Consider the following 23,548-nt stretch of genomic DNA (forward strand, 5'->3'; position numbering starts at 1 on the left):
CCATACCAATTGGACCAACAAGACAATTAAAAGTGCATCAAAAATAATTTAATGGTTAATTGGTTAAAATGTTTTAACTTTTAAGAAAACTTGCCCAAAATGTTAGATTCAAATACACCACTTTAATACTCAGCTTTATAATCGTCAACATCAACATATTTATGAAAACTAGCTTTTATAGGCTATAGTAGTTAAGATGGTTTTGTAATAATATAAATAAAGCTCAAGGAATTATAATTTAATGTTCAAAATAATTAATAAAAATAGTTATCTATTTTTAATCATTTAAAACAAAATTACACATGAAACAAATGATATAGGAAAATACAAAAATTATCAAATAAACAAAAAATAAAAACATTTAAAATACATATTATTGTAATATTCTAATAAATTATCCGAATAATAATTATTATAATCATTAACTTATACAATATTACTTAAATATAATATGATATTATACAGACATTTCGTATAAATGTATAATATATAGTTTAATTGAACCAATAATAAATTAAAACAAATCACATCTGACGCATTATAAGACGTACATAAATATAACAAAAAAAAAAAATGTGATAATATACTGCTTAACCGTCCTTTAAAACTGTATTTATCCATTTGTGGTTGGACTTTACTCGATCGTAGAGCCTCGGTCTCATCATGCCGTCTGCCGAACATGCAATCCGCCAATTAGTGACACCCACCAATACCCAGCTCTTCTTATTAGCTGATAGACACATCATCGGACTTCCGGCAAATTCTTCCTCTGTACAATCGTTATGGTCGTAAATCGAATCGTAACACAACCCATTCACCGTCGTGATGCTTATGTTGGTACAGCTGTCCATAGAACTTTCTTTAACCTCGATCCTCTGAAGGTTGTCTCCTATAAATTTCAAATAAGTATATGGAATAACGTCGATAAATTACAAAGTTACAATATAATAAAGTAATTAAATATTTAATTTATTTCACAATATTATAGGTGAAAATAATTTTGGAAATACTAACGATTTTTCGCCCAACCCAACGTCTGGCAGTGTAGATACGGTACATCGCTCGTCTGTTCATCGTTCAGACACACCGGACGAATATGATCCGAATAAGTGACGGGTGAACTTAATTTAACTAAAACTAACGTGCTTCCTTCTACGGGCGACTTGACCATTCCGACAATGTGACGTTCTTGTTGCCAAGGTGAAACGGCGTTCAACCTCACCGCTCCTAAACGTGCCACCCATTCGGCTTTGCTTTGCCTAAATAGCCACATACAACGATTTTTAATAATATTCATAAAAAACTATAATATAATATTATAGAAGCTTTTAATTCAAACATTATTATGTAATATCTACGCTTATTCGTTCAGTAGCAGTTGACAAGCCACGAGTAGTTATAATTTTTAAATCACAATTGTTGTGATTAATTCCAACGCTCAATATTATTAAACAAATAATTTGATAATCACCCTTGAAAACACGAAGCACTGGTGAGTAACCATTCGGAAGATATGAGACTACCGTCGCAAACATGGGTTCCACTTTTGTAGAGAATGGCATGCCATGGCCAATCACCGTGGGAAGCCATTTTATTTAAACCGTCAATACCATGTTTCTGTCTCCTGTTTGTCTGTATGCCGCAAACTGTGCAAGTGTAAACGGAAAAAAAAATTAAATACTTGCCGACGGACGATTTCAAACGGTATAAAAGAGAGTAGGTAGGTGTACCACGATCACGTATATAGGAATATATTATGTATATAGCTTACCGGCATCGCTACATGCGACGCGCAACACTTTTCTACTGGGACATGTGCCCAGGTTAAAAGTTATCTCGCTGGCGAATGGATCTACGACATGTGCGTATCGTGAAGCACCGGACGTTGTTGTTTGCGGGTCTTCGTCGTCGACAATTTCGACACTTGTCAAATTCCTATAATAAGGTATGGACGTTATTATTGTTATTATACGCCGGTTGAGTTAATAATAGTGCACGATTCTAGTATAATTGGACAGAATGACGTTGTACTTATACATAGGTAATAGGTATATATATATTTATGATATTTCGTTAATCTTTATACGTAGGTATTAACTATATAGCAGTGGCGGTGAACACGACTGTTACGCGCACTAAAAATTATATTGAGCAGACATGAGTAAATGCCATGTATCAATTAATATTCATGTATTACTAAATTTCCTGGATTTGTCCGATTAAATTTATGTGAGTGGAATATTTTTTAGGTGGTCAATATATGCACTATGACTTTTATATTTTGGCATCTCTGATGAGGTATATTATTGAAATAGAACGGTATAGTGAAGGTGTTTACTTACTGGTAATTTAGCGTTCGACAGAGTGATGTTGCGATTGTTTGAAGAGCTACGGACATCTTTTCGTTTGGAATGTCTGTTTGAAAATTAGCTGCACACAACTTGCCCGACATTCCTTGTTCGACGAAAAACACGAAACCTTCAGTCGGGTACGCATCAACAGTGGCTAACGGCAGCATTTGGTCTATAGACCTGCCAGTCGACGAAATCAGTACTATAAATGCAAAATAAAATATAGTGGTATTTATCATAATACAATATATTATAGAATTAATATAGAATAAATAGCTCGAAAACCATTCTCAAGTGTCTAAGTGTATAAACATTCGTATTGTATCCACATGACCAAATTTATAATTTTTAAATATTTGACTTAGTATATTCGTCTCGACTTATTTATTTATTCGATTTATTGTACTATTATAATGTACGACTGTACGTCTGTACGAGTATAAAATATTATAATTATATACTCACGACAATTGCGTTCATCAGCCTCGCCCGGACAGTCGACCACACCGTCGCACCGTGACCGGGCTGGGATGCATGTCCGGGATGTAATGCAGTGCAGGTAACCAGCGGGACAGTAGCCACAAGTCGTCTCGTCCGACATGTCAGGACAGTCTAGGACGCCGTCGCACAGTCGGCCCGACAACCCGGTGGTCCGGAGCTTGTAATCGCAGCCGGGCTTAGACGTGCACGTCGATCCGATGTTGCTGTAGTCGGGCAACCTAGCGCAGTCAAAACCGGCCAACAATTTCTCTGGTATCCGGTGGCCGCAACCTGCGGTGAATAACCGGCAGCTGTGCTTGCACGGCAACGTCACCTCGTCCCGTCCGAGCTTGAGGTCTGGCTTGCACGCCGGTTGCAATAGTTGACAGACAAAGTCCAACGTTCTCTGGTAGCATTCTGCGTCTACAAGATCTCTGTGAAGAGGTAAATAGAAACCCAAATGTGTATTATATAATAAGGTAAATATGGGTAAAAAGTTAGATAGGGGATCTACTGAACATACTGAAAATAGTCCTAATAGTAAAATTATGCATGGATGATGTTCCAAATTCGTCCCGAAATAAAAATTATTCTTATATTGCATAACTCATATAAACTGCATTGCTCGGATTAAACCTCGAGGAGGTGAACCGAATTGCACGCAAAAAATTTTGTTTCATAATATTATTTTTAAATTCAAAATAGTAATATTATTTTGCTTATTGATAATACGCGTAGCTCAGTTGCCACAATATTAATACTAACCTGAATGCAATCAAATCGTCGTGAATTTCATCCAAATTTTTATGTCCAAAATGATTAGGATAACTCGTCAAATTGTACTCCAAAACGGATTTACATAAATTCAGTCTTACAGGCGTGCATCGTCTCGGAGGTGGTGTGGTTGGATGAAATTCTATGGTTGATATTTCTGGAGCTATTGTCGACGGTTTCGTAGATAGCAAAGCATTGTTGGTAATGTGTTTGATGTGTAAACTTCCCGGGATGATTTTCGTCGAAGGGTATAAACGACGAAATGCCGATAATATTTCTTCTACTGTAACAGATGCTCTCCATCTGACTGGTTCGAATCTTAACCAGAAATCCACTTTCAAACTGCCCTCGTCGCTAAAAATATAAGAATATTACTCTCTGTTATTACAACCTATGCTATTGTCTATTATTATTTATTATAAATAGACGTATTATATGAATTATTAAATATTATAGTTCTTACGGTTCGAGAGAAATAATTTCAGCGTCTATGAATTTTTTTTGTATCGGACTACTGCTTATAATATTTTTTATTAAATGTGTATAGTTCAAAACAAAACGTTGATAGTCTTGACTGTCTGGATTGCCATAGTCAATTAAATCTATTCCCTTTTCGTCTGCTCTCAAATCACCTCTAAATATCTTTTCTTCGCCATTATACGTACGTTGTAAATAATCATCTGAAAACCATACTAGTTATAGACTTAAAGTACATTACTTTTATATTAAAAAAATTATACAATCAACGGTACTTAAGTACCGCTTTGATATGAATATAATTTATTTACTAATTGATTAGAATTTCACGGTACTACATCATACAAAATATATTGAAGTTAATAATTGAATCTTTATTTATTATTTTGTAACTTTTTTCAATCCATAATTTTTAAATTTAATTATATGCCTAAAACGTATACTATTTTATGTTTATCTCAAATTATATAATCGATCTTAAAAATATTAATTTACATTCTAAAAAAAAAATCAATTCCATTTAAACAATAATTACTGTTCACAATTATTAAATTGTATAATGGTGTTAAGCTATGTATTTATAATGTAAATTTAATTTATTAATTTATTCCATCTTTATATTTTTTGTGCGTCTGCGATGGTCGTGTAACTTCTAAACGACTCTATTGATTGAGGTCATATTCTTACCATATAATTCTATTGTCGAGATAATGGCTCATAGCTACTTTTTAATTTGTAAAAACCAACCCTTAAGGTTATATATAAGTAATATTATTTTATAATATTAGTATGGATCGTCACTGACAGTCTTCACGCGCGTTCGTGGTTTCATTGATACGTTATGAATGCGATTCATTTGCTAATATTATGCTCTCTGTCGTGGATTCTACGGCGCCCATTAAATGAGGTCGTACATCCGTAGCGCAGTCAATTTGCTAATAGAGGTCTATATTAATCGTGTTCATTATTTTTAATTTCACACAAACAACATCGTGCGGGTAATTTAATATATCATTTTCATAAAATTAAAAGATTTTTGAAAAATTGTAAAGTATGTAATGGTCGGGGCCAATTATAAAACAATGTACAAGTTCGTATTTTTTTTTTACATAAATTGTATTATGTATATAAATATTGGAAACATAGGTACTAAAAGAAAAACACGATCAAATATTAGTAGACGAACACTATTATATAAAATCAAAGACCTTAAACGGATGACTCAAACAAATCCACAGTTTTCAACTGATTTTATAAAATTATCGTTAAGAGATTCAACCAGCTTTTTACTTTTCAACCCATAAATAATGAATATAGTTCATCACGAAAAAATTTTAATTTATATATTATTGTCGGGGTTTCAAAAAATAAAAAAGTTTTTATGATTGGATATTATTTTAAACCTTTATTTAATATTTGGCCAAAATAACCCAAACTACTGTGTTAAAAATCTATGCCGTTTACATTCAACAGAGATTAAGGAAGGGTAAATACATGGGTATTTAATCTGTCACGGACAATGATGTGCAGGATCAGCTAGACTAGTTAACAATTGTACCTATATATTAAAGGTACTTTAGGTACTATAGTTAAATTTGAGCTAGGCAAATTATTATATAATATTATTTTTACTTGTTAATTATTATAGGTATATCAGGTACACTGTACCTATATAGATATATTAAAAGATATATTTTAAGTCTTAGTGATTTAATTAAACTAAGTTTAACTTAAAATTATTATTGAAAAGTACTACATTTCGTTCTTTATATATTTTATATCTTTATATGAGACCCATAAACAAATTTTAAAAATAACATGTGTTTTTGAAGATTTCTAAAAAGATAATTTTTACGTGTGTTTAACAATATATTAGTAGAACTATAAAAATGTTTAGCTTATCACTATTACAAACAGTCAAATAACTATTTTTATAACTTACTGATAAATGAGAATTGCCTTATTTCAAATGCAACTAAATATCTATAGACAAATTATTGAATGAAAACTATAGTCACAAATGTCCTATCCTAAAATAAAATATAATAGACTTATATATAAAATAAAACCTTTATTAATAACTGAAAATTATATGTTAGAGTAATAAAAAATGGTGTTTGGCAAAGACATGATTAAATAAACAATACGTTTTACCAAATAAATTAATTTAAATAAATATTTACAAAAAAGAAAAATTAGTTTTGTACTAGCCAATAGTCAAGCTTCCGAGGCAAATACAATAATAATTATAATAATTGAATTTTTTTAGTAAATTATATAATTTTCTCTGGATGTGATCCACGAAAATTTTTTTTAAATAAGCAGCCCATCATCTCAAAAGGTAAAAACCCCTGATATAAAATCAGGCTCAACTCAAGTATTTAATCACATCCAGTCAAATATTTATTTTTTTATTCTAAAATCTTATCTCACATATTTTTACATAAATCAAAATAATTACAAAATACCTCCCTAATAATTCCACATTAGGTGACGTCTATCCCATCTACCCCTTGATTACCAGGTCAATAATTTTGTATAGTTACAGTTATGATACGGTACAGCTAAAACATAATTTATTAATATAATATTAAATTTGACTAAATATGTGTTGTATAAATATGTAAATATGTAATGGTATTTTGCTCAGCCGTGCGTGTATTATGCGTGTAACTAAAATTTAATATCGATTGTTCGTTACATTTTTTATTCCTAAAAGCATAAATCGAATCACGATCACCTAATTGCAGCCCAAGACAGAAAATCAATTTCCTTTATTTATACATATTATATACACATATTTTTTATTGTTATTATTATATTTACGTATTTTTTAAGCGTTTCAGCCGAGGAACAAAATACATCGACTCATAGATGTAGACGTGTGTTGCATGAATAGAAAAATACAACACAATGGATACGGTCGATCATGGGTGAAAGGAAGCGCCGTTTTGTTACACTTTCAATCGACAAACAAATACCAAAACTACCAATATATTACACGCAGTCTGTACGAAATAATGTCTAATGACTGTATTATACATTGGTATATATATATATAGGTACGTCAGGTGGATATTGTACAAAATTCATTATTGCCTAAATAATAATTACGCGTTCTTAATAAAACACGTGTATATACCTATAATCAATTTCAGAAAAGAAAATATTTTTGGCCATAGATGGAAACTGTACAAGACCCGCCGTATGCATTCATTGTAGATATACAAGGTATTTAATGACTAAAAAATATAATAATGTGTTTGACGACTTTCCAATTTATTTATGGTGCCTGCATCACAAAGGTTTAATTTCTATTCATATATACCCATGGTAACTATTTGAAAGGTCATTTTCTACAGGAAATGATTGACAACATTATATACATTTTTAAAATTATATAAACGTAGGTACTTTATACGTTCTTTACGCATATTTTCAACTGAAGATTTTAAGAAATGTATTTGAGTATTAAAGTGACATATTAATGATTATTCTCATTAATAGACATACTTAATACATTTTCTGATTGATTATAAGTTATAACTTTTAAGTTTCAATAATAAATTAGTAATTACTATAAGTACTTATACTTATATAATATTTATTATTTGTACATTATATAGGCATTTCTAAAAACAAATAAAAATAGTCGTTTTACTTGAAATGTATTGATTTTATAAAGTGCTAGTATAAGGACATTTATTTTCCTCTAAAACAGAAAAATTTGAAAAATTTCATATACTTAATAAACAATCTGAATAAAAGTTTTTGAAAAAGTTAACATTTAGAAATTATTATTATATATATTTAATATAACTAGAATTTAATCTACAACTATTTGAGCTTAAAAGCAGTGCCAGGCTGAAAAATAAAGTCAATAAACACTGTGCTTTCATTGGCATAAAAGAAGTTATCAATTATCGATTAACATATATAAACAATATATAAAAATCTATATAATAGGTAAATTGTTTTCACTATATATCTGAAATCAAGTAAAAAATGTTTCTATACCTATATTGAGTCACTCTTTTTAATCAAGTCACTCGTGTCATCAATTTAAATATCAAACATGCTTATTGTAAAATAAAACTTACAGTTTATCTGTTTTCCAAAAAATATTTATATATCACTTAAGAATAATCTAAATCAATCAATAATTGATTATTATTTAATCAAATTACAAGTATTTATCTTATACAACCTTCAATATAGTTGTACAAAGGTATAACAATTAGCAGATACTATAGACTTTAATACAGCAACTTCCCCTATTGAACAACTGAGTGTTTACACTATTCTTGGGTCTATAATATGTTGATATTACCTTGTTAAAACTTTATTGAATTAATACCTATAAAATTATTAATCTATTTAAAAAAAAACATTCGGAAATTAGATTCAGTTAATGAAATAAGTAGGTAATGAATAAATAATCAACGCAATATTTTTATGACAAAGTTCAATAAAACTGATATAGGTACTCGATCAAATATAAAATAGGTACGATAGACTTTTGGTCTTAATATCTGACATTCCGAAAATCTGATCAAGTGGTATTTAATTAGAAATAATAACTGTGTGCTTATCTACACTTAATTTCAAATATTACCTACTAGTATTGGTTATTACTTATTGCTTATTGCATTGCTTTTGAAAATAAATCAATAATTAATTAACATAAATACCTACTCTATTTGTAAAAAAAAATATCTTAACTTAAGAAAACGTAACATAAAGAAGTAATTATATAGTCAATATGAACCGAATTAGGTTCCCTAACAAGAACTAAATAGTACTATAGTAGGTGAACTAATTTTAATAGTTGGTAATAAAAAGATTTAGACGATTTAAGTAACTTGTGGAATAATGTGTATTCAGACAAATCAATGGTTTTTATTATATAACTATAGTTCATAATATATATAAACTGCAATTCTGATGGTTATTGAACCGAATAAACATTTTAATCCAAATGAAATAAGACAAAACCTCCCATGAAATCACTTATCTGTGTTCTTACCTACAATCCCATAAAATGTATTTTAACACGGTGTCAAAAAACGTTGTTTCATTCCAATGATAAAAAAAAAACTTATAGAAAACCCGTTAGCCAAATACCTGCTAAACGCTAAAGACTCTGTAATTTGTATCTAGTAAAGACTGTTCATCAACAAATGATCATTTTTTAATCATTCAACAGTGCTATAACTATTTAAATGAACGTTTTAATCGATTAATAACAAACCGATAACTTCATGGGAGAGTCGTCGATTAAAAAAAATACCTATTTAATTGCCATATGCTTTGTAAACAAAAATACTGTTACAACACTTATTAAATATTAAATAATATGTTATCCATGTGGGCACCTGTCTTATATCAAATTTTATGTAGGTATCTATATTTAATTTGTATAATATTATAATATTTGTATATTTATTAATATTATTAACGTGTATTTTATTTTCGATTATTAGTATTACAAAATGTAATATAATTTGCAAAATATGTATAAATTATTGTAAAACGTCTTTTTTTAGTTATTTTTTTAAACTATACAATAACAGATATATTTATATAGCGAATAATTTCACTTAAATAAGACATACACAATGAATGAACTCTACCTATCTTCTTTTCTATGATCCATATAATATGTATTACAGTTACATAATTTGTTAATAAAACTTTTCAAATACACGGTTGATATAAATTGAAAAATACTATTAGGTAACTATATATCGAAACACGAGTTTACTCAAATACATGATTTTAATTGAAAAATCATAATGTTACATAGAGTATATTATTATTAAATTCAATTTGACTTATACTACAATTATGTTTCGATAAAAATATATTTTTATCATTCAAATCGTGGATCTAGATTAGATATTGTGTAAATATACGTATAGGTACTATATATAGGATTTAACTATAGCACGTATATGGTACCAACTATAATTATTAAGTATTTACGTTTAGGTAGTATCTATATTCGGTTACCTATACATTTACGTATCTATACTTTGAATGCACTTTTATTTAATTGGCATTGTAGGTTTTAATTTAAATAAAACAACCATTGGTTGTATAATTTACCTACTTACCCATATTGTAAAATCAATAATAGATGCAACTTAAAAACCTACTCATTTCAAAACAATAAGTATAAAACCAGAGTTGAGAGTGTGGGTTAACATTAGTAAACAACTTAATATATAGGTGTCGAATAATGAATGGTGATTTTTACACATAGATTCAGCTAAAGTAAAGGACAATATCAATATGATAAATTGATAAATGCATAGCGAATTATCTTTATATATATATAGGAATATAGTATATGAAACTTCGTGTATTACTTAAAGAAACCAATCATCATGTGATATTGTGATGAATCCAATACCACTTTAAACCATGATTTATTGATCATAATATATAGATGACCTGGTTGCTTGATGATAACGTAATATTCAACTACTATCTTAATACAATGAGGGAAATTTATAATCATGAAATGGAATCAAAATACTCGATCGAATAATTGTCATCGTAAAATCAATAACAATAAAAAATAAGGTGGGCAAGTGGGTACCGCTCTGCTATAGTAGACTATTAGTAGTTGTAGTATCGAGTGGGTCACTGTTATGGATGTGTTATATATTATATTTGAATCGAATGATATATCATTGTATAACGTTTCTAAGTGGAGACAATCTATCCTATATAATTATAAGTATCTATATTTCATGATATATTTTTTGATATAGCTATTAAAGTAATTTATTTTACATTTTTACTATAAGTATTACAGTAGGTTTAATTAAATTTTGAAAAAATCATGACAATTATATAGCTTTGAAATATATTTAACTAAAAATTATTAAATAAATCAATAATTTATCTACTCGTAATAGCTATCATAAAAAATTACAATAAACTATTAATTACAAATTTTATATTTGAAATTTAATAGGTAGGTACTTTATAATTTATAGTGAAATAAAATATATTATAATGCATTACGATTATTAAAATTGATTACTTACATCCTGCATACAAAGATAGCGAAAATATCAACATAAACACTAAAATCGTTTCGATAATGCAACACCTCCATCGATATCTTTGGCTGAATTTTCTAGTGAATTTGAGTTCGCTGTCAGTCGTTGATGCATAGGAGCTCGTTGCCCCACTAACAACCGATACCTAAAAATAAATCATAAAACTCATAAAAAAAAACTTAAAAAGTACACATATATTTATGCAGTTATACTTAGTTAATTGACCTATTGGGATGTAAACCAAAACAACATTTAAAATAGTATAATAAAATGTTTAACACGCAGTAGGTATATTAACATAAAAAAATAAAATAAATATTAATATACTATTTTACTAAATAAAAAATTGATCGACTATGTAGGGCAAGAAGTATAACACGTGATGTACAAACATTAAATTATACAAGTGCATTGATTCTAAAGTCTTAATAACTAGATATAGGCGTACCAGTTGAAAGGGGAGATTCTGTTTCTACTACTCTAAATACATTTGGTAAGAAGTTTGAAGTTGACAATGGGTTAAAATAAATACAGTGGATCTGACAATACAATTTTATGAAACCATAAAGGTTGATATTACCCATATTTCTTAAGATGTCCAGCAGACATATTACACAGAGAATAGATCTAAAAGTAAAAGTTTGCAGGGATAGAAATATAGAATATTAAAAAGGTAGGTAAATGGGTACCGTTCTGCTGTACATTATAGGTGTCGAGTGGGTGACTATTGTAAATTTGTAAGTGTGTTAAATTTTAATTCGTATATCATTGTATACGAAAAACGATTTTGAGCGGAAATGGTCTATCAGCCTGTATCACCAAGTTTTTTTTTTTTAATATAGCTATTAAAGTAATATTATAATATAGTAATATTATTTTACTTTTAGTATTATAATAGATTATATAATTTTTCCAGAATACCTTAAAACGGTGAAAATAATTTTATAGTACCTTTAATAAATAAATATATTAAAAATAAAATATATTTTTAAAATGAATCAATGATGTAATCGCGTATAGCAATAATACTCATAAAGTCATAATAAAATAAAATACATGAACATTTAAGTTCCCACAAATAATATTTTTGAATTATGAAAAAATAATTAATATATCGTTATTTATGTTGTTTAATAAATAAGTCATTTCGTCGAAATTGGAACTTAAAATATCTATAGAAAATAATAGTCTTATGGTTATAGTATGAACTACTTATGAAGAATCTTGTATTACATTTTTAAAACTTAGATACAAAAAGAAAAGTTTTTTAGTACTTTTAACTACAAAATTCTCGATTTTCCTTAATTTTTTATTTGGTTTTTCTGATTATAAAAATAAGTACTATGCAATTTAAGTTTGACCTCTCTAAGGTAGGTACAAACTAAATCAAAAATACCCTCATTTTTAAATATTATTAAACATTTTATCAACAACTTATCGTTTACTCGTCCACAAAAAAAAACACATTGTTGTAAAATCAAAAGATTCATAGCTCAGAATCTAAAATAAACCTATACTTCATAGATTAAATAATATCAAATCACAAAACCTCATTTAAACGCTAAAAATGTTATTGATGGTTTCAGTTACATGGTTGTAGAATACAATAATTTAACTACGCTATGTTATGGTATTACGAAAGTTATGCAAGAGTACCTATTTTATTGCTCCGCGGTGCGTTGAATTACCGGTACGAGATACACAACGATAGCACAATGGAAGGTCGAAATCGTTGAACTGAATATCATGTTTATGTATATATATTATTCAGGATGATTTTAAATCACGGTCAATGCCGACACATTAGTCGTTTGATGAGTCCACGATGTTCTGACAATTGTTATTATTGCTGTTGCTATAAACGTTTAGCTATACTACGCCTATACACGATATAGGTACATACAAATACAAATTTATAATAATTTCTAAGTAGGTCAGAGAACGCACGGAAATCGAGTAAAATAATACTAATATAACTATATTTAAAAAGATATTATATATCCTATTCAGATTATAGTACCTACATTTGATAATATATAATATCTAAAGCTATATACCTATTACATACAAATCAATTTTGCGATAAAGCATAGATGCAGTATGTTTTTTATAAAACCGATTATTTTTAAAGGAAATTATTACATTTTTGAACAATAAAATTTTTATTTCTTCAAACTTACCTATAAATATGTCATTATATCAAATCAGTACTACTTCAGTGACGCAACCAGGTGAGGCCCCTCCCCTTTAAAAGTAATTTTATTGTTGTTACAGCAGTACCATTGTACTTACCTTTATTTTTTACATTTAATTATCATTCAACTTTACAATATAATTACAATATTTACATTAATCAAACAATAAAATAATAATTAAATTTGTTTGCTACTTTAAAATAATTATATTTTTGGACCTCCCTCCTTAAAAAAATCCTGGTTGTGCCACAGTACTGCGTCATATTAACATGGTATACAAACAATGAACTATTTAATTTCATTATGCAGGTGTAATAGCTACTGACTATTACATAATAAAATAATAACTAATAAATTAATATGAGAATCAATTAGTTAAAATTCAATTTGTTTTCGCTTAACTAGTTTAATAATTTAATTTTTACTTATTAATTTCGAAAATAATTAATTTGGTTAAAATTAAAAAAAAATACATCTTTTGGTCATCCTATAACATAATGATACTTTATTTAAAAAAATATATTATAATACGAGTTAATTAATTTTTCAATATTATAGTTTATTGACAAATTTTAAACCGTTAATAATTTCCACATTACTTATATATATATAATGACTCTATCAAGTCTTTATACTTATATAATCATAAATAAAAATAATTAAATAAGCTGTCAAAAATAAAAATATATACATGCATATTATTATATTTAGTGACATACGACATCATGAGTAGTCATAATTGAAACTATGTAAAAAAAAAATATAGGTTAATATAATATGTTATACTAAACCAACGGCCAACACTCTATGTATATTTCTATAAAAATCAGAACATACCTAATAATTGCGCTAAATTTAAATTTAGGTACATAGTATAAAATGTATAAATTGCAACAATCCTGTATACAATTTAATTAATTATATGTATAGTTAAGTAGGTACCTTAGAACAATTTATTATAAAAATTAATGGAAAACAATTATATCAATTTCTAACTATGAATATGCATCTGCAAATAGTTTGATATTACCTAAAAAAATTGAGAATTTTAATTAACAGTTAAATCTAAATTAAAATAAATTATATTTATTACTTTTTATATTGAAAAATATTAGTAATATTATAATTAAATTAAAAAAAATATATGGGCAATTTTAATACTTAATCTATTAAAAAAAAAACATTTACATACTCTTTACCGTCTATATCTTATATAAATATATGGAAAATATATACGTAGTATATTATACACTGTCAAGTACGTATGTACTAAAATTCTATTTAACATTTTATTTTATGTAAATAACCTAATCGTTTTTAAATTTGTACAAATTATTTTTGTTTATCATGGGTTAATGGTTATTTACAAAAATATATCATAGAAATTATAAATTTATTATCAACAATTAAATCTAAAAACTTTATAAAATATTTTCATTACTTTCACAGATATATATAAGATGCAAATTAATAAAATAGGTATACGTTTTGAATAGGTGCCTTTGAATATAGCTTTTTAATTTATTTTATTTTTAATACATTATTATAACACGCGTATTATACTCGTATAATGTTTATATATTTTTCTTTAATGATTGTAAAAAAGTAGAAAAAAATGTTTGCCAAATACTTAGTAGTAATATGTTTATCTAACTAAATCTATGTTATGTCTTAATTTATACAAAGAGCTCTCTGCAGAAATCGAATCTATAATAAGACTATCCAATTACCGGTGAAAATATACTCAATCTATAACATTAGCATTCAGCTATATTATATTAGTGAATTATTTTTGATATTATTTTGCACGGTTTACATGTTTATCTATCCGTGAGATTAACAAATATCGTTTTCTCGCCGATTCTTATTAATAAACGAGAGAGGAAACAACACTATTTAGATGCGTTGCATACATTACAATTTTCAGTGGGGGAAGTAGGTAGCTGATGTTAAATTATTAAATATAGTACAAATAATAACGTACTTCGATGGAGAGTAAATGGCACTGATAAACTGGACAAACGACAAACCAATCAATACAGAAAGAAAACAGAATATCAAATTATCATAGTTATATATTATAATACTTAGATAAACATCTATAGGGAATGGCTGTAACTATCTCCGCGGTTAATTGTAATAATTACCTACTCGAAAGTGTTTATTTAAATTTTTAATTTCCAAACTCAACTAATTTAACGTAAACTCATTCATCTTGCGTGCCTAGAGGACTATAACTACCCGTACATATATATATATACAGCGGTGGTTAGCCCAATTGTCTCGTGCGATTTTTTTTCGTTTTTAAGTGAAACTTTTTTAACAAAATTAATATTCTATTGTCGAAATCTTATAGCAGTAACAAGACTAAATTTTCGTGGGAGTCCCGTTTAATATAAGATTACCTGAGAAGGAAGTGTCATGGTATAATGAAATTGAAAACTTTTACTCGGAAACTACAATATAAGTTCCCATGGAAAACGCGGTATATAATGTACATAATAATTATAATTTATAATATAGGTACCTAAATTTAATTTGAAAGTGTAACATTTTAAAAATAATTTGATTCCCATTAATATACAAATGAAGAAAGTACCTATATTTTACAAACTATACCATCCTTATAATGCGGAAAATTTTCTTGTATGCAATATGTGTATTCTTTGTGTATTATGTGAAGGAATTTTTGTTTTAAATTTCTAAATTATACTACATTTAGAAAATACATAACTAACATTTTACAATAATTATTATATCTGCACACATTCTTATAAATTAATAGTTATATACCTAGTTTGTGTTACAGGTTACATACATTACAGGTTGTCATACACGAGAAAAAAGTGAAGACGGCTATGTTTTTGTTACATCTAGAACTAAAATGTAAAACTTACATGTAAAAAAATTATTTTTTAAGTACAGTAAGATGCTATTATACAATAAAAATATTTCACCTGATAGGTAGATTCCAGTAGTTATCAAGTAACTATAAATATATAAATTTTATTCGAAAAAAATGTTGCAAATATATGACCAGCCAAACAGGATTTGTATTTGTATCATTATAGTGTAATTAATCAAGAGGTCAGTGAAAAGCAAAAGCAGTAGAAATACTAATAGGCATACATTTTCATGAAAATCTAATGAACTGTTTGATTAATTTATTAAATATATGCAATATAGTATACAATATAATATAATAAATTATTGGTATTTAAGACAATCAATAAAATATCAAAAAACTGAAATGTATGAATAGAATCCCCTATTATGATTTCTCTTACATTTATAAACTTTATTAGGTATAATTTCAATACTATATAATAAATTTCCTAACCTAATCATATATTTTAAAATAAGTAATCTGATCTATTAATTTAACCTATACCTACTAATAAAACAACATAAGATAAAGTCTGACCCGACTTTTCGCGGAATAAAAATTAATGTCACTGTAAAAACTTGTCAGAAGGAACTTACAAGGGCTTAAAAGTCCACTTGGCACTCAATTATCCAATTTCAAGGAGCACGAGTTCAGTTTCTTATATATAATATATAAACTACATATTAATTAAGGAATCAAAACATGTGTTATTATTGTTTTATTATCATTTGTCAAAATATGTCCGATTTTTATGGAGATTACCTAGGATGAAAAAAACACGAATTAATTCTATAAATGTAAACATAATACAAAAGAGATGATGTATTTTTAAAAAAATTTTTTTTTTTTTTTATCATTGATAAAAGAATATAAAATAATTATTGTAGATTTAAACAAGGTCAATATTAGACATTAGTATAAGTAAACAAATACTTTATTTATTTTAAATCAAATTAGTTTTTAATGATGACGCGTAGGAAAAACTACGTTAATTTCTATAAGTTAAATAGACAACAATAGCTTATACAAGTTAATTTTTGAATTTTTAAGACTTATTATTGTATTTTAAATGTACATATACGTTTTTGAATACAACATTTTAAATATAAGTTATATATACTAATATTGAGTATATTAATATCATTATTTTTGATTATCAGATTTTTTTCGAAATATGTTTAAGCCGTTCTACTTTTGAAACATTTTTTGTGTCGTCTATATGTGATGACAAAATACCTCTGCATAAACTTATTATATACTTAAATTTTTAATTAATTTTACCCTTTAACCTCTCAACCACGTGTGACGTGCATATGTAAAAGACACAAGTGGATAACATAATAGATGTATACTTGCACTGCAGATGCATTTGTAAAAGGTAATTTACAAAACAAGCTCTCACTTTATATTTTATGACTCCGCCATAGAAACTCCATTACTTGCAATTCACTACAAAATAGTTAGCATTTTAAGTTTAGAAAATTTTCCTTTACATTATACATCTTAAACTATTCAAAAATTAAAATATTTCGATAGTATATATTATGTATACATATATATATATATATATTGTAATTGTACATAGAAAGTATAAAGTAAAACTGTTTCTGCAGTCGAGAATAACCAGAAACTGGCCAATAAAAATTAAACATGATACATCAATACGTCATCATGCATCATAAATTTTAAATTCCGTCTGGATCGTCGTTAAATTTTTAAAAATCTAATAAATATTTAACTAATTTTTTTTTTTTAACAATTCTAGTATTATTATGAGTAATATGCCTATATACATTTTATACACAAAACACAAATGTATATAATATCATACTATCTACGGTGTTGGAATACAAGAATTCAACTGTATAGTTATAGGTACGCACATCGCTCTGACGCAACGGCCCGTAATGCGCGCGCGTTTTACGTTTACAAAGCCGGAATTATGATTATATCGTTGACCTAGTTGCGTGTTTTACCTGTACGGGCAATAATATAGTGTTTGTGTTTCACTCAGTTTCAGAGACGTCGTATAATAATGCCTATAGTCGGCCACTCCGACTCGACGACATAAAAAAAAAAAATAGTAATAAAATAAAATAATACTGCTTAATGAGTCTCGTCTCGTGTATCTAATAAATCGGACGGCGGCGTCGGAAATAACGGACGATCGTCGGTATCTATATAGGTATAATAGTACTGCTGTATCTAGGTATGGATAATATATTGTATTAATAATAATAATAATAACACGCACATGCGTATATACAGGGTGATTCACTAACCATGCTCACCCCGTGTTTCTTCTTCGACAATGCATGCAAGTTATATTCAAAATCTGATTATTTGGAAGTATTAATTTGAAAGTATAGGTAATATACTTGAAGACCGTAATTTCCAATTTTCAAAATTGTTTTTATACTACCTACTTATGAAATTTCCTGTAGAGATACAAACTTCTGTTTACAAAATAAGAGAACTCCCTTTTATTGTAAATTATTAAGTGGGTAATTTTTTCGAAAATTTTGACCTATCAAAGTCAACGAATAATTTTTTTGTTATTCAATTTTGTGTAAAAAGAACAATTGGTACATCAACATTTTTAAAACAATAGTCCAATTTATAATTTACTGTAAAAGGGGATTCTTATTTGATAAACAGAAGTTTTTATCACCTTAGGACACTCTTCAATAGTAGCACAAAAAATTTCAATACTTTAAAATATAGTCCTTAGGTACTAGGTATAATATATTTACAAATTCCAAAAATCAGATTCAGTATAGGTAGCTATATTGAAGAAAAAATAGGGTAAGCTTAGTTAATCATCCTGTATATATTTATAGGTTCGTCCTGTTTCTGCACCGTATATAACTTACATTATTTAAGTACATATATATATATTATATTACTACCTATTGTTATAGGTATGATTTCAATAATGGTTACCAGTTACACGGTATAGGTAATAATAATGTGATCAATTTGTAACAATAATACACAATATATTAAGCACATACTCGTATATACATTATACATACGCCGGTGCTATATTATGTTATAGCAGCGAGGAGGTCTATGGGTTTGCCGTGCGAATTTTCATCGGTTTATCCATGCCCTATACTCGTGATAGTATATTATTATTATACTATAAGTTTAATATAATATGTAGGATGTACCTATTATATTATATTGTAATATAAATAATATGAAATTGGTACCTATTTTATTACACTAGCCCATAGTTATATATTTACTATATAAGTACTACATAGTGCCGATGTCGGTTATATGATATGAATTACGTATATAGGTATGCGTCGATTATTAGACGCACAAAAAATAATATCTGAAATACATATTTTTAGATTGTTTTGTCCACTAGTATAACTATTTTATACATCTTACATTGCAAAGTACACATTTATAAGTTAAAATTTAACGTGACATTGACATACGGACACAGGTACGGTATTAAATATTAATATATTATTTAAGTAGTTTAAGACCTCAGTATTCATATGGAATCAGTAAACTTTTTACTGACCCGTTATTTTCTAAACGTATTAATTCTTCTAGTTTATTTGCCTAGAGTATTATGTAGGTATATTATATAATAGCTTGTAGGTTAGCGTATATATAAATAACTGTGAGAATTTTGAATTTTTAAAATTTATACAAAACACTTTAAACTGCATATTGTACTTGAACATTTAAATATTGTACATAAAAATACTGTTTCCGCACGTTCAGCATTAATACGAGTGACTCTGCGACGGTACAAAATTTTAATACATATTAATAGGTACATCTTTATAGTTGGAGATCTATTTTTTTGGTATACGAATAAATTAATTTATATATGCACAAAATCTTTTTTAAATAAATACTTATAGTTAATAATTTTACATCAACTTAATATAATATGCGTCACTTGATAATTTATCACGCCTTTTTTATTGTACAGGAATAACCGAATAAAACGTAATAACTTGTATACTTCGAATAACAATAACATTTCATATTCAAAGAGCATAAATTATAAGCAGGTGCCACTGTGCCAACCGTGCTAGATACCTTACTTACCTAGTTTGAATTATAAATACATACAAACAGATGCATTTTGTATTTTTGCACATAATTTGATGCGGTTATAAATTATAATATCTATCTACGTTACTATTACTACCAATATATACCTATGTATAGTCTAAAAACTCTAAACAATTTAAACCAATTATTCATATAGGTATAACCATATTGCAGGTATTATTCGTATTCCTTCCGAATGAATTACAACTTTGTTTCCCTTAAAAATTATTCGTTCGCATAAACACGATACTTGCACTCTGCAGCAGCCCGCAGGACACTATAGTAGGTAGCAGATATCGTTATGTATGTACAAAACTACATTAGTCACTGCATCGTGGTTTCTCTTGCTTTCACGTGGATCGCGAACAAAACGAATAACAAAAATGTATATGTATAAATGGATTGAATTGACGCGTGAAATTTTATATAATCTATACGCGCGTCCTTCCATATAACAGCTCTAACCAGCTAAAGACCGTTGCGGTTCAAAGTCACGAATTTTTTTTTTTATTATCATTATACGTCATACTATTAAAACATATATCAACAGTTCGGCTTCCTCGTAGACTTGACGCATTACAGTTGGAAGGAACTGTAACAAACTGTTTCACGTATTTGTGAAAAATAAGTGGAATAAATATTTTTTTTTAATGACACGGTTATTTATTTGAATTTAGTTAGTAGACGTAATGTTAATATTTTAATAGAAGTAGTTGGATGATTAGACACGTAAAACAAAAGAAAAATGAATACGAAGAACTCAATGTTGACTTTTAAAAATTTTAGTTCAAAACTGAATTAAATTTGACATATCTAGCTGTAGTTATTAAAATTAAATCACTCCGTGAGTACCTAATTACGGTAAGTACAATTAAATGACAATACGAATGTGTCTCCTATACTGAGTACCTACTGACTGCAAGTTAAATCAAATTTATAATATACATAATAAACTTATCTTGCTTATTTCTTATTATTTTACAAAAACATTACATCCTTTTCGATAAAATAATGCGGAATTCCTCAAATAATATAAAATATAATATAATAATGTAGCGTGAAAAATTATAACAATAAAAAACTGTATTTATGAATGGGAAATCATTAAATACAGACTTACATCTGAATAAAGTCACGTTTTAATTAATATCGTTAGCTATACCTACCGCCGGCTATACCATTGTCACACGTGATATACTGAATATCTTAAATATCTATTAATACACGAAACTTATGCGTTTATTTTATATTTTCAACTTTCAAGCATTATACCTTAAAATATACTATAAATAACAAATTAAGATTAAAATAATGTATATTATAATTCATTAAATAATAGATAAGAATCCAATTGTCGTCAAACAAATAAACAATAAATGACTTTTCTAAACTATTTTTATTGTAAATTACTAAATTGTTTGTTTTTTAGCTTACAACACCTTATCAGTATTTATACAAACTAGACTAAGATACCTAGGTATAAGTAACTACTATAGTCGTGGTAACAAGTAAGTTCGAAATTTTAATTTTCAAATATGCGCCAAATGTATCTGATATAATTATAATAAAGTAATATAATTTTTTCTCAAATAATAATCAATACAATTTTTTTTAAATCATAGTGAATTGCAGGAATTTTTTAAAATAATAACCAATAATACACATTTTTTTGAAACAATAATCAGGATTGGTATAAATTGTTTTTAAAAACTATAGAATATAGATAATAATAGGTAGTTTAATAATATCCAAAGCTTTAAAATCTATAGACTTACAAAAATAATTTTTTTTATTTATTAAATTTTATTGTTTCAACATAATCTTTGTATTTATAATTTTGAAAAATAACTTTATTATACGTTACAGACACGTTGTATTTTAAATATATGAATTAACCAAGTCGTTAATTTAAAATGTTTACTCGGGTAAATTTGGCGCAAATGGGCTGTACCCAAAACAAATAAAAATTTTTTGGCGCAAATGGGTAACTCCCAATATTACAGAATTTTCTTCTGCAATTGATTATAATGTAAGTAAGATATTATATTATGTTAAAAACTACATACCGTAAATCATAGATCCCAGTAGGTACTATACAGTATATTATATTAGTATAATACAGGTGATATTATAGTATATATTAGTCTTTACAGTATAATGCATTAATACGTGTACATACGAATCACTGTGTCTGTATTACGTTGTGTATAAAACTACTAAACACTAAGTTTTGTTATAAGAACTTTTTTTATACACTAATTAGTAATTTATAGGTAGTACCTACTTATACTCAAATTTACAATTGTATATAAATGGAACATACGTAATATAGGTACATATCGGCATATTATAAACAAAATATCAAAATGGGATAGGTAGTACCTATACCTAGTCAATATCAATAATCAAATTAAATAATTTATCTAAAATTAATTTGCCACATATAATTATTAATTATGGTATTATATATTTTGAAATGATTAATTTAAATACAAATCATTACATTTTTTAAATAAGTTCGTAAAAAGAACTAATTTTCAATGTTTACGTACCTAATAAGTAGGTATCATCTATATACGAGTATAGGTATTATATTAGATACTACGTGTATTGGATTATTTCAAATTGCTTACCTTTGTATCCCAGGGATTTTTTCCAGTCATTTTAATAAGACGATCCTTTACATCTTTTGACAAACTATTTAATTTGTATTATTTATAACATAAATGTACCTACTAATAATACTATAATAGGTTTATCGAAGTAATATTTAATTTACACGCGTTCATAAAACTCATATACACTAGTGAAATTGTTCAATAAATAATAACAAGAAGAACGATATGTTAATTTGTGTTCATAACCGGAAATAATAATTTTCATAAAAACGTAAATATTATACTAAACAGTAAACACGCATTACTATAGAATTAAACTCTATATTCTTTAAGACGTCCTCGTGAATAGACTGTTTGCACATGTACTAAAAGTACCGATAGTCTTAGACTCTTAGCCGTATCCGTTTGTTAACGAAGTGGACGGGGAGATCACTTTCTCCGACATTTCCCCCCGTTCCAGTTTTTTCTACAGTTCGGCGGTACAAGGATACGTTTTATTTTAGAAATCCATTAGTTAAATAGCCCGACTTCAAATATAAATGAATTTATATTTTGTTATGATTTCACAAAATTGTAAAATAATAATGTATTTTTAATTATAAACGCA

At 27.2% G+C, this 23,548-nt stretch overlaps 1 protein-coding gene across 1 annotated transcript; it reads right to left on the reverse strand.

The window, feature by feature from the left end:
* Positions 1–254: 254 nt before the first annotated feature.
* LOC132919894 (atrial natriuretic peptide-converting enzyme) lies at positions 255–23,312 on the reverse strand. Its single transcript, XM_060981808.1, has 10 exons — positions 22,957–23,312; positions 11,141–11,300; positions 4,069–4,285; positions 3,597–3,959; positions 2,817–3,265; positions 2,343–2,553; positions 1,772–1,935; positions 1,472–1,646; positions 1,015–1,259; positions 255–889 (listed from the first exon to the last, which is right to left on the reverse strand). Exons 1-10 carry the CDS (start codon positions 22,984–22,986, stop codon positions 591–593), a joined length of 2,313 nt encoding a protein of 770 aa, XP_060837791.1. The 5' UTR covers positions 22,987–23,312; the 3' UTR covers positions 255–590.
* Positions 23,313–23,548: the final 236 nt, after the last annotated feature.

Source organism: Rhopalosiphum padi, chromosome 2 (assembly GCF_020882245.1).
Source record: "Rhopalosiphum padi isolate XX-2018 chromosome 2, ASM2088224v1, whole genome shotgun sequence".
Lineage (NCBI taxonomy): Eukaryota > Metazoa > Arthropoda > Insecta > Hemiptera > Aphididae > Rhopalosiphum > Rhopalosiphum padi.

Excerpts from the sequence above, each read along its gene's own strand:
- LOC132919894 (XM_060981808.1), bottom strand. The coding sequence starts at position 22,986 with ATGACTGGAAAAAATCCCTGGGATACAAAG. Across the intron at positions 11,301-22,956 it reads AAAATCCCTGGGATACAAAG|GTATCGGTTGTTAGTGGGGC; the intron begins GTAAGCAATTTG and ends ATTTATTTTTAG. Across the intron at positions 1,647-1,771 it reads CGTCGCATGTAGCGATGCCG|TTTGCGGCATACAGACAAAC; the intron begins GTAAGCTATATA and ends ACACTTGCACAG.